Here is a 12,694-nt window from a genome sequence, read left to right as displayed (position 1 = left end):
CAAAAACTAGGTGCTGGGGCTGGAGACATGGCTCAGAGGTTAAGAGCATTGCTGCTCTTCCAGAGGTCCCCAGTTCAATTCCCAGCAACCACATAGTGGCTCACAACCATCTGTAATGAGATCTGGTGCCCTCTTCTGGCACGTGGGTATACATGGAGGCAGAATGTTGTATACATAATAAATAAATAAATCTTAAAAAAAAAAAACTAGGTGCTGCTGGGCGAGGAGGCAGACAAGCAAAGCCCAGAAGCCCCCACTGGGTAGCACAATTCAGGTTCCATGAGAAACCACGTCTAGAAATAGAATAGAGTGGAGAAGCGATAGAGGAAAGTCATCCCAAGGCCAGTCTTTGCTTCCCACAGGTGCCCTCTTGGTCAAAAGAGCGTGGGTCTGCCTTGCACGCGCGCACGCACACACACACACACACACACACACACACACACATCCTAAAGATAAAAAAAAATGATAAAATGCCTTTTTCTTTGTCATGTACTTCCACAGATAGGGAGCAGGTGGCCGTGATTTTAGCCCTAAGACTGTTTTCTAACTGGACCTTCTTTCCAGGACTCCCCTGGGTCGAGCTAGGGCGTGGCTCCGATTAGCCCTCATGCAAAAGAAAATGGCCGATTACCTGCGTTGCTTGATTATCCAGCGGGAGCTGCTGAGGTCAGTGTCATTACGCCATGTTTATTTTTATTTCATTTATAGCTTATCGTCCAAAAAGAGGTGAAGAAAGGGCTATGAAATACCATAAAATAAGAGAAGAGCAAAATGAGAAAGCAAAGGACACTGCAGTGATTAGCATCAGTGAGGAGCTAGCCTAGGACAGATACCACTTGCTTTTTATCCCCCAACATGGGCTAACCTAAGCATGTTTCCAAGTTGATTCCCTTCCTCTGAATTGTAATTTTCTGGATACAAATTTGCATTGGGACTTGGGGTTTAATTGCACATCTCTTCTTAAGATCTTCAGTGTGCTAACGAATGCTCCAGCTGTCTCCTGGGCAGGGTTTAATTGAAGATCAGATGTTGAAGACAGCTTTCAGAGCAAGGCAATCGGCCTTCAAGAGTGGGCCCAGGGCGACCCTAATTCTGGTTCCCGTGGCCTTCCTCTCTGGTGTTTTGGAAAAACCATCCTGTGTTTAGTTTTCCTGTGACTCTGGTTTCACGTCTCAGGTTTTCTATTTGTTAAATGACAGTGGCCATAGTTGAAACTGTGGGGTTTCTCAGCAGTATTCTCTCTCTCTCTCTCTCTCTCTCTCTCTCTCTCTCTCTCTCTCTCTCTCTCTCTCTCTCACCAGGGTCTCAGATAGCACAGACTGATCTTGAACTTGCTGTATATCCAAGGATGACCCTGAGTTCTTGATCCTCTTGCCTCTATCTTCCTTGTGCTAGGATACAGGTGACCACCATGCCTGGGGCCAGGTCTGGCGTGGACACGTCTTAGACTGTAGCTATATCCATGCGTCCTTAGTGGATAATCATCTACCCGCTAAGACTACTTAGAGGACTAGATAAATGGCTAAGTGGCTAAGAGCAATTGTTGCTCTTGCAGAGAACCAGGGTTCTGTTTCCAGGACACACACAGCGGCTCACAGCCATCTAGTTCTGGGGGATGCTGTGCTTTCTTCTGGCCTTCAAAGGCACCAGGCATACATACACATGGTACACATACATACACACAAGCAAAATACTCAAACACATAAAATAAATGTGTTTGTTAGTGACAGGGTATCACTGTGTAGCCCTGGCTGGCTAGGGGCTGTCCTTTAAACTCATGGGGACTCGCCTGCCTCTGCTGACCAGGTGCTGGGATTAAAGGCGTGAGCTGCCACCACCAGCTGCTCCGAAGGTCTTAATGAACTTAGGGGCTGAAATTTCAGCTCTGGCTGTAAGTGTCATCATCAGGTTAGCAGTAGTTACTGAGTCCTGAGAAACAGTGTTCCAGGCCTCGGGGTTGCTCCGTTCTCTCCCGACTCTGAGACAAGGTTCCGCAGGAGAGATGGCTCAGCTGTTAAGAGTACTGGCTGCTCTTCTAGAAAACCTGAGTTCGGGTCCCAGCATCCGTAATGGCAGCTCACACTGTCTATGATTCTAGTTCCAGGGGCTCTGATGCCGTCTTATAGCCTCTGCGGGCGCTGTACGCATGCGGCACACATAGATGCATGCAGGCAAAGCACTCAAACATATACAATAATAATTTTTTAAAAAGCATGCTCTACTGGGCAGTGGTGGTGCACTCCTTTAATCCCAGATCTCTGGAGGCAGAGGCAGGTGGATCTCCATGAGTTTGAGGCCAACCTGGTCTACGTGAGCAAGTTTCAGGACAGCCATGGTGGTTACACAGAGAAACCCTGAAAAAAAAGCAACGTTCTAACTTTCTGCCCAGGCTGACCTGAACTCACTTTGTGATGCAGGGTAGTCTTGAACTCACAGCAATCCCCGTCTCAGCCTCCCGAGTACTGGGATTCTGGGATTCGAGGCATAAGCGTCCGTGCCCTTTCTTCTTTTCTTTCTTCTTTTGCTTTTCCTTGTTCTTCCCTCAGTGTTGTTCCTTCTTTTCTATCTCCTTCAGTTCTTTAATTTCCTATGGAGACATGAAGCCTCTTTGCAAGTTAAGTGTTCAGAGTGCACTTTAGAGGAACTTAGGTTATTTCTATGTCTACAAGATGGACGGTGGGGGAGGGGAGGGGATGACGTCCCCGTTCTGATGTCCCCAGTGAGTTCTACGAGTACCACGCACTAATGATGGAGGAAGAAGGAGCTGTGATTGTTGGGCTGCTGGTCGGTCTGAACGTCATTGATGCCAATCTGTGTGTGAAGGGCGAGGATCTTGACTCCCAGGTGAGTGAACGCAAATAAGACAAGCCAGTGTTCTCATTACACCTGGTTCTTCTTGGACCCGAGTGGCTCCTCGAAGTGGCACACAGTGCTGCTAAACGCTTACAAGATTCAGTTGCGTGTTATGTTAGCTAAACACCCGATACAAACAGCTATGTGTCCTGGAGAGATTGCTCAGTGGTTAAGAGCACCGGCTGCTCATCGAAAGGTCCTGAGTTCAATTCCCAGCAACCACATGGTGGCTCACGACCATCTACAATGAGATCTGATACTTTCTTCTGGTATGCAGGCCCATATGCAGACAGCACTCATATCTTTTTTCTTTTCTTTTTTTCTTTTTTTGTTTTTTTGAGACAGGGTTTCTCTGTGGTTTTGGAGCCTGTCCTGGAACTAGCTCTGTAGACCAGGCTAGTCTCGAACTCACAGAGATCCGCCTGCCTCTGCCTCCCGAGTGCTGGGATTAAAGGCATGCGCCACCACCGCCCGGCTAGCACTCATATCTTATAAAGAAAATACATAAATAATAAATAATAATAAAAAACGCTGGGCAGTAGTGGCACACACCTTTAATCCCAGCATTTGGGAGGCAGAGTCAGATGGATCTCAGTGAGTTTGAGCCAGCCTGGTCTACAGAATGAGTTACAGGATAGCCAGGGCTACACACAGAGAAACCCTGTCTTGAAAAACAAAACAACAACAACAAAAAAGAAAAGAAAAGAAAAGAAAAAAGAAACAGTTTAAGTATTAGTTACTTGTCTGTGGTTATGATGAAATACCACGCCCCAGAGAGACTTACAGAAAAAGAGTTTATTGGGCTGGAGAGATGGCTCAGTGGTTAAGAGCATTCCTGCTCTTCCAAAGGTCCTGAGTTCAATTCCCAGCAGCCACATGGTGGCTCACAACCATCTGTAAAGAGGTCTGGTGCCCTCTTCTGGCTGCAGACATACACACAGACAGAATATTGTATAAATAATAAATAAATAAATATAAAAAAAAAGAAAAGAAAAAGAGTTTATTCTGGCTTAGGGTTGCAGAGAGCTAGAGTCCTTAATGGTGGGGAAGACGTGGCATGACCACAGGAACAGGAAGCCCCTCTCAAGTAGAGGGAAAGAATGGGAAAGGGGGTGTCTGTAAACCCTGAAAGCTTACACATGATCACGTTTCAGCCAGGCTGTACCACCCAAAGGTTCCATAATCTCCCCAAACAGTGATGCCATCTGGGGACCAAGTGTTAAAATACAGGAGTCTGTGAGGGATCAGCACAAAGTTGGGAAAGGGTTTATTTTCAGAGGCCTCTAACTAGCTTGCTCTTTGCTATGGGCCTGTGGCATGGAGGGAACATAATGGCAGAAAGGTCGGCCAGAGAGTCAAGAGTAACAGGCAAGGCCCAGGGCCAGGATGGATTCTTCAGACGCCTTTCCAAGCAGTGGCTTCCCCCAGTAGCCGCACCCTCCATAGTCCTAAGTCTCCCTGTAGTCTTCAGGATTCAGATTTGAACAAGGGATAAACCACTGCTTGAGGTCAGCACTATCGTGAAGGAGACATCACTGGAAGGCCCTCCTGGCCATGCCCACAGCATGCTCTTGTGACCTTCCATCTCTCAGGCCAGTGGAGGTGGACAAGACTGCCTCACACCAGACTTGTGGAGGAGAATTTCTTCTCTTTAAATAAAACTCTATTTATTAATTTCAGGTTGGAGTGATTGATTTCTCAATGTATTTAAAGAATGAAGAAGAGATTGGAAACAAAGAAAGGTATATTTTCCTGTTTTCCTCCTTATTTCCCAGTTTTAGGTTTTGTTTTTTTTTTGTTTTGTTTTTTGTTTGTTGTTGTTGTTGTTGGTTTTGTTTGTTTGTTTTGTTTTTTCCAGACAGGGTTTCTCTGTAGCTTTGGAGCCTGTCCTAGATCTGCCTGTCTCAGCCTCCCAAGTGCTGGGATTAAAGGTGCATGCAACCACTGCCCTCTGTTTATAGTTTTCAAAACAGGGTTTCTCTGTGCGTGCTCTGGCTTGCACTCCCCCCCCCCCACTCCCACCTAGGGTCACCCAGGGCTTGTAGCTTTGCAGAACTATTTGCAAATGAACTTGTGCTGTCTGTTTATGGTGTGGTTTCTGCTCCTCCCTCCCTGCCTTGTCATTTCTACTTCCTTTTAAAGCTCTACAGGGTGGACAAGGAAAATCCTTTAGACAGGTCAGCTTTGGTCCACAGTAGGAGTCTTGCTTGTAATCAGTCCTTGATGAGAGACACCTTAATAACCATAGTTTGTGACAGCGGTGGCTTATTATCTAATTGGGTCTGTTTCAGATGTATTAATGATACATTAGCAAGTAACTCAGTCAGCAAAGCTCCTAGGGCCCAGTTTTCTGCTGTGACAGCCTGTGTTAAAAGCCAAGCCATATTTTATCACTGCGAGTTTTATAACCATTTCCAGATGCTTTAGATACATTTTAAACTACCCTTTCCTCCCACCACAGGAATGTTCAAATTGCTGCCATCTTAGACCAAAAGAATTACGTTGAGGAACTAAATAGACAACTCAGGTAAGTGTTAGAGCACCTGACCCTGACGGCGGCAGAGAACCTCACTTCAGGGCCACCTTTGTTTCCAGCTTAATCCCCATCCTTTGTACGCAGCATCTTTGCATGCTTGCCTCCTCAGCGCTTTTGAGAGGAGCGTGCAGGGCGGGCTAGATGCACAGCAGACGTTAGTGGTACACAGAGAGCTGGGTGTGTTGTCGCACACCTGTAATAACCCCAGCACTGGGGAGGGAGCAGTGGGAGGGTCAGGAGTTCAACGTTCTGCTTGTGAGTCAGTTTGAGGCCAGCCTGGTCTAAACAAGACCCTGTCTTACAATAACAACAAAAATCCCAAAGCCAAAACTAAAACAAAGTGCCCCTAAGGCTGCTGATGTATCTCCACGGTAGAGCCTTTGCCTCACCTGCACAGCGCCTAGACACAGTGCTGGCATCTAACAAACAGGCACCCAGAGGAATTTATGTAGAAATGCCGATTCTTTTGCTGCGGCTGTTATTGCTGTTTCAGATCAAGTTAGCCAGGTCAATGAACTTGTCCCCCTCTAGAAATCTGTTCTGGGTCATTGGTACATGTCAGTAAACATGAATCCGAGGAAGCGTACTGACCTGGCAGTGTGAGTTTTGTGTGATGCTGAATGAGTTCGTTCTCTTTGCCAATTGCAGCAGCACAGTCAGCAGCCTCCATTCAAGAGTTGACTCGCTAGAAAAGTCAAACACGAAGCTGATCGAAGAGGTACTGCCCCAGCAGTGGACGACTGTCTGAGTACCCTACTGTCTGTGATCTTTTCTAAGTGTGAATGCCGTCAGCATCCATCCCCCAGTGCACACACACACACGCACACACACACACACGCACATACGCGCGCACACACACACACGCGCGCACACACACGCACGCACGCACACACACACGCACACACACGCGCGCGCGCGCACACACGCACGCACACACACGCACATGCGCGCGCGCACACACACGCGCGCACACACACACGCACGCACACACACACACGCACACACACACGCGCGCGCACACACACACACACACCTTCCATGGTGGGACATTTGCAGTTGAAGGTTGTAAGTTCTTTTTTTTTTTTTAATTTATTTATTTATTAAAGATTTCTGTCTCTTCCCCGCCACCGCCTCCCATTTCCCTCCCCCTCCCCTAATCAAGTCCCCCGGGTTGTAAGTTCTTGAGAACCCACATAGACCTTAAGTTCCTAATTGTGACTCTGAGGTACTGTTTGTTTTGTTTTGTTTGTTCTTTGGTTTTTCGAGACAGGGTTTCTCAGTAACTATGGAACTAGCTCTTGAAGACCAGGCTGGTCTCGAACTCACAGAGATCCACCTGCCTCTGCTTCCCGAGTGCTGGGATTAAAGGCGTGAGCCACCACTGCCTGGCGGTGCTCTTGTTTGTTATAGGCAGTAACTAGAAGTCAGCCCCAGAGACAAAAGCCACACAGATTCCTAATTCATGAAGTGTGACTTCTGTCACAGTGGGGACACCTGTGTCCTGTTGAGTCACCATGAACATTTACCACATTTTCAAACAGCACCTTTTTCCCATTTACACAAGTCTTTACAGTGTGCTTGTTTTAATGATTACTTACATTTTATGTGCACTGGTGTTTTGTCTGCATGTATGTCTGTGTGAGGGTGTCGGATCCCCTGGAACTAGAGTTACAGACCTAGGGTTACAGATAGCTGTGAGCTGTCACATGGGGCCGGGAATAATTGAACCTGGTTCCTCTGGAAAAGCAGCCAGTGCTCTTAACCACTGAGCCACCTCTCCAGCCCCAGTGTGCTTCCTCCCGCATTATAGTCCACACATTGTGAGTCTGACGAGCAGTTTCTCACAAATCTAGCAGATGAGCCTGTGTTTCAGCTGTGAACAAAAATAGTGTGAGGGCTAAGAAGATGGCTGTGGGCAGGGGACCCGGTTCAATCCCCAGCATCTGCGTTCACAACCAGCTGCAGGGAATTCAGCACTCTCGTATGTATGTATGTATTTATTTATTTATTTTATTTATTTTGGTTTTTCGAGACAGGGTTTCTCTGTGGCTTTGGTGCCTGTCCTGGAACTAGCTCTTGTAGACCAGGCTGGCCTCGAACTCCCAGAGATCCGCCTGCCTCTGCCTCCTGAGTGCTGGGATTAAAGGCATGCGCCACCACCGCCCAGCGTATTTATTTATTTTTGAGACAGGGTTTCTCTGTGTAGCCCTGGCTATCCTGGAACTTGCTCTGTAGACCAGGCTGGCTTCTGCCCCTCGAATGCTGGGATTGAAGGTGCGTGGCACCACCACCCAGCCTCCAATACCGTTTTGACCTCTTTGGGTACCAGGCACACATGTGATGTGCATACATACATCCAGGTAAAACACATACACATACAAGATCTAAAAAAAAGAAATAGTGAGAAGAGTAATATAGTCAGGCATGGTAGGCCTGCCTGGTATCCCAGCATTTGGGGATAGGTAGACAGATCTGAATTCGAGTTCACCCAGGGTGATATAGTGAGTTCCTGTCTAAAAAAATGCAACAAAACAAAAAGAATATACCTTAAAAAAAAAAAAGCCGAGCAGTGGTGGCACACACCTTTAACTCCAGCACTTGGGAGGCAGAGGCAGACGGATCTCTGTGAGTTCAAGGCCAACCTGGTCTACAGAGCTAGCTCCAGCTTCAGGACAGGCTCCAAAGCCACAGAGAAACCCTGTCTTGAAAAACAAAAACAAAACAAAAAGTATATGCGTGTGGTTGCTTTGCCTACATGCATGCCAGGTGCCCATGTAGGCCAGAAGAGGGCACCAGATCCCCTGCTGGTTTTAGGGTTTGTTTCCTCCGGTTTGTAGCCCCAGACCTAATGGCGAGTCTACAGAAAGATGCTCAGAGTGGCTTTTTGTTTCTGCTTCACGATTTGCAGTTAGCCATAGCGAAGAACAACATCATTAAGCTCCAGGAAGAAAACCATCAGTTGCGGAGTGAGAACGAGTTGATCTTAATGAGAACGCGGCAGCACCTGGAGGTGAGGAGCGGCTGCAGAGCTGGCGGGTCCGGAGTCACGTGGGCCAGCTGTGTGCCATGACAGAGCACCACGTGACAGTGTGGCCTCTTCTTCCTAGGTTACCAAAGTGGATGTGGAAACTGAGCTTCAAACGTACAAGCATTCCCGGCAAGGTCTAGACGAAATGTATAACGATGCCAGAAGGCAGCTTCGAGACGAGTCCCAGCTGCGGCAGGTAGGGCGCCTTGGGGATAACTTACTCTCAAGCGGCACCATTCATGCTGCAGCCTTAGCTTCCTGGACGTGGAGTGGAAGCTGACACCCTCAGTACACTGACTCTTTTTTTGTGTTTATTTTGTGTGTGCACACTCGTCATGGCGCATGTGCGGAGGTCAGAGGGCTAACTTCCCAGGGTCAGTTCTCTCCGTCTCACAGGGACTGAACTCAGGTCACCAGGCTTGGTAGCAGACACCTTTGTCCACTGTTCTAGTCCCCTTGCTGTGATAAAGCACTGAATCCACGCAGGGGAGGAAAGGGTGGGTCACAGCCCTTCATTGGGGGAAGTCATGGTAGCTTGCCTCTGCCCCAGGTTCAAGCTTGGCTAGCCTCTTTTTACAGCCCCAGGAACTGCACTGCCCACAGTAGGGTGGGACCTCCTACCCCAGTTATCAAGACATCCATCGGCAGAAACACCCTCACGTGATCCTAGTTGTATCATAAAGCTCACTGCGATGCTCGTGGAGCCATGTTGCAAGCCCAATGTTCTTAAAGTTCTTAAAGTTTTAAAAACACATCTCTTGCTGGCGGTGGCGGCGCACGCCTTTAATCCCAGCACTCAGGAGGCAGAGACAGGTGGATCTCTGAGTTTGAGGCCAGCCTGGTCTACAAGAGCTAGTTCCAGGACAGGCTCCAAAGCTACAGAGAAACTCTGTCTCAAACACCCCCCCCCAAAAAAAAACCCCACATCTCTTAGTCTTTATTTTTTTAATTAATTTATTTATTATGTATACAATATTCTGTCTGTGTGTATGCCTGATGGCCAGAAGAGGGCACCAAACCTCATTACAGATGGTTGTGAGCCACCATGTGGTTGCTGGGAATTGAACTCAGGACCTTTGGAAGAGCAGTCAGTGCTCTTAACCTCTGAGCCACCTCTCCAGCCCCTCTTCGTCTTTTGAAAACTTTCTAGTCTGTGGTTGAAGTGTGAATGCAGACCACCATCCCAGAAACAATGCGTAAGAGGACACAGTGAAATATGTAAATATTAGCAAGGTCATATTTAAAACTTTAGCTTTCAGTGGAACATCCATGAAAATGCACATGTGTAGTTAGTAAGTCATAGCAGATCCTTACTGTCACTGCCTGGGCACTGCCTGCCTGTCAGTACACTCTTGAACCTTAGCAAACTTCTTAAAATTTTTTTTGAGATAGTGGTGGACTATAGTAGGTGTACTTTTTGTCCCACCAACCAGTTCCTAAATAACCACACAGAGACTTATTATAAATGATCACCCAGTAGCTTAGGCTTGTTAGTAACTAGCTCTGACAACTTGAACTAGCCTGTATTTTTTATCTGTGCTCTACCATGTGCCAGTACCTTTTTTTTTTTAGCATGGCATGTTCATCTTCTGCTTCCTCTGCATCCGGCTGTCAACTCCACCTTCTTCATCCCTTTAAATGTCTTCCTGCCTAGCTATTGGCCTCTTAGTGCTTTACTAAACCAATGAGAAGAACACATTTTCACAGCGTTCCAAACGGCTCTTTCACAGCAGTGTGCTGGGTAGGTTTTCTTAACTTGACACAGACTAGAGTCACCTGGGAAGAGGGCCTCCGTTGAGGAAACACCTCCATCGGACTGACATGTAAACAAGTCTGTGGGGCATTTTCTTATTAATGATTGATGTGTGCGGGTTCAGCCCAGGGTGGGCAGTGCCACTGCAGACAGGTAACCCTGGACTGTATAAATAAGAAAGTAGTCTGAGCAAACCATGGGGAGCAAGTCAGCAAGCAGCATGGCTCTGTGACAGTGGTTCTCAACCTTGCTAACACTGCAGCCCTTTAATACAGTTCCTAATATGGTGACCCCCCAACTGTAAAATTATTTTCATTGCTACTTCATAACAGTAATTTTGCTACTGTTATGAATTGTAGTTTAAGTATCTGTGTTTTCCATTGGTCTGTTGGGGGCCGTGACCCACATATTGAGAACCACTCCTCTGTGGTCTCTGCCTCCAGGTTCCTGTCTTTGCTTGTAACGGACTGTAACCTCTAAGCCAAATAAACCCTTTCTCTTCCAAGCTGCTTTTGTTTCATGCTATATCACAGCAATGGAAAGCAAACTAGGAGAGACATGATCTCACTGTGTAGTTCTGACTGGCCTGGAACTCTGTAGACCACCTGTCTTCAAACTCAGAGATCCCCCTGTGTCTGCCTCCTGAGGAGTGCTGGAATCAAAGGTGTGCACCAGCACACCCAGACTTTGTTTTTGAAATAGAATCTCCCTGTGTAGCCCAGGCCCGCCTTGAACTCACAGCAATCCTCCTGTCACATTCTCTTCAGTGCTAAGGACTGCACATGTGAGCTCCCACACCAGGCAGGCTGGTTGTTCAGTGACAGACGTAAGACACTGTCCCTGGTATTGCTAATGGTTGCACGTCCGATTTCAATGACCTGAAATAACCTGTTCATGAAGACGCTGTGAAATTGCAGGATGTGGAGAATGAGCTATCGGTACAAGTTGGCATGAAACATGAGATTGAGCTTGCTATGAAGTTGTTGGAGAAAGACATTCATGAGAAACAAGACACCCTCATAGGCCTTCGGCAACAGCTGGAAGAAGTCAAAGCAATCAACATTGAGATGTACCAAAAGCTGCAGGTACAGAATGTTCTTTCATTCTTGGCATTGCTAGGGATCAAGCCCTGAGCTTCCTGCATGCTGGACAAATGCTGTGCCGCTGAGCCATCTCCACCCTGATTTCATTCTTTCTTTTCAAAGACATGGTTTCTCTGTGTAGCCCTGACTACCCTGGAATTCACTGTGTAGATCAGGCTGGCCTCAAACTCAGAGACCCACCTGCTTCTGCCTCCTGGGTGCTGGAGTTAAAAGTGTGTGCCACTACCCCTGGATCTTTTTTCTTTTGAGATGGTCTATTTGTCTTATTGTTGGGACAGGGAGCCTGCCCTGAGGTAATTTAAAGGAGGATTTATTTCAGCTCACAGTTTGAGGAGAGTCAGTTATGTGGGGATGGCAGTGGTGGAAGTGGAGTGTAGCCCTAGCTACTGAAGCTACTCACAGTCAGGACAGGAAGGGTAGCCAGGCTGTGCTCCTCAAGGCCCATCCCAGTGACTCCCTTCTTCCAGTGAGGCCCAACCTCTAAAGGCCTGGCGTTGGTGGTGCACGCCTTTAATCCCAGCACGCAGGTGAATCCCTGTGAGTTCAAGACCAGCCTGGTCTACAAGAGCTAGTTCTAGAAGAACCAGGGCTACACAGAGAAAACCTGTCTTAAAAAACAAACAAAAATATTATTTCACAATCTCCAGAAGTAGTACCACCAATTGGGACCTGAGCCTGTGGGAGGTCATGTTCTCATTTGAACCACAACAGAGTCTCACCTCCACAGAGTTTGCATTCCTCTGCTTCCCTGAATTACAGCACAGACATGCATACCAAAGTGCACATGTGAAGTCAGAGGATAAACGTGGGAGCCAGTTCCCTCCTTCCACCGTGAGGGTTTGGAGCTCAAACTCAAATCCTCAGGCTTGCTACCATGTGCCTTTCCCTTCTCAGCCATCTCACTGGCCCTGGTTTGTTTTCCAGTATGACACTTTATAATAATTTATTTATTTAATTTACTTCGTTGTTACTGCAGGCAATAACTGCCTTGTATATGATCCATCTACAAATTCACAAAAAAATGGCCCTAATTCTTTGTCGATTTAGTTTTTGGGTGCTGAGACCCAGCCCTGGGCTTCATCATGATACAGATGCATCACCCCATCTTTGAGTCACAGCTCCAGTCCCAAATCTGTTTTCTTCCCTCTCCCCAACTTACTTTTAAATTTCAACATTTTTAAAGATACAGATTGATTTTTAAGTGGTTTGCCTGAATGTATGAATGTGTATCACATGCATGCCTTGTGCCCATGAAGGTCCAAAGAGGGCATAGAATCCTCTGGAACTTGAGTTGCTGGGAACCACACTGAGGCCCTCTGCCAAAGCAGCAAGTGCTCTTAAAGCAGAGCTGTCTCTCCAGCCTCTGTTCCAAAGTTTTGGTTTTGTTTGAAACAGACTCTTCACTACATAGCCCTGGTCAA

General features: G+C 47.1%; 1 protein-coding gene across 5 annotated transcripts in view; it reads left to right on the top strand.

Moving 5' to 3' along the window:
• The window catches only part of Rufy2 (RUN and FYVE domain containing 2), a 35,728-nt gene that overhangs the window by 9,516 nt on the left and 13,518 nt on the right, over nucleotides 1–12,694 (top strand). For all 5 annotated transcript variants that reach the window (XR_012911336.1, XM_075980106.1, XM_075980103.1 and 2 more), the window contains exons 4-11: nucleotides 565–666; nucleotides 2,721–2,844; nucleotides 4,534–4,595; nucleotides 5,315–5,380; nucleotides 6,038–6,107; nucleotides 8,298–8,399; nucleotides 8,497–8,613; nucleotides 11,088–11,255. Coding sequence is in view for 4 of the 5 variants with exons in the window: in XM_075980106.1 (XP_075836221.1) it covers nucleotides 565–666; nucleotides 2,721–2,844; nucleotides 4,534–4,595; nucleotides 5,315–5,380; nucleotides 6,038–6,107; nucleotides 8,298–8,399; nucleotides 8,497–8,613; nucleotides 11,088–11,255 (811 nt within the window). In the remaining variant the exon portion in view is untranslated. The remainder of the gene's footprint in view (nucleotides 1–564; nucleotides 667–2,720; nucleotides 2,845–4,533; nucleotides 4,596–5,314; nucleotides 5,381–6,037; nucleotides 6,108–8,297; nucleotides 8,400–8,496; nucleotides 8,614–11,087; nucleotides 11,256–12,694) is intronic.

Source organism: Microtus pennsylvanicus, chromosome 7 (genome assembly GCF_037038515.1).
Source record: "Microtus pennsylvanicus isolate mMicPen1 chromosome 7, mMicPen1.hap1, whole genome shotgun sequence".
NCBI classification, from domain to species: domain Eukaryota; kingdom Metazoa; phylum Chordata; class Mammalia; order Rodentia; family Cricetidae; genus Microtus; species Microtus pennsylvanicus.
The sequence above is the reverse complement of the archived record's forward strand: the minus strand, read 5'-3'. Positions and strand labels throughout refer to the sequence as shown.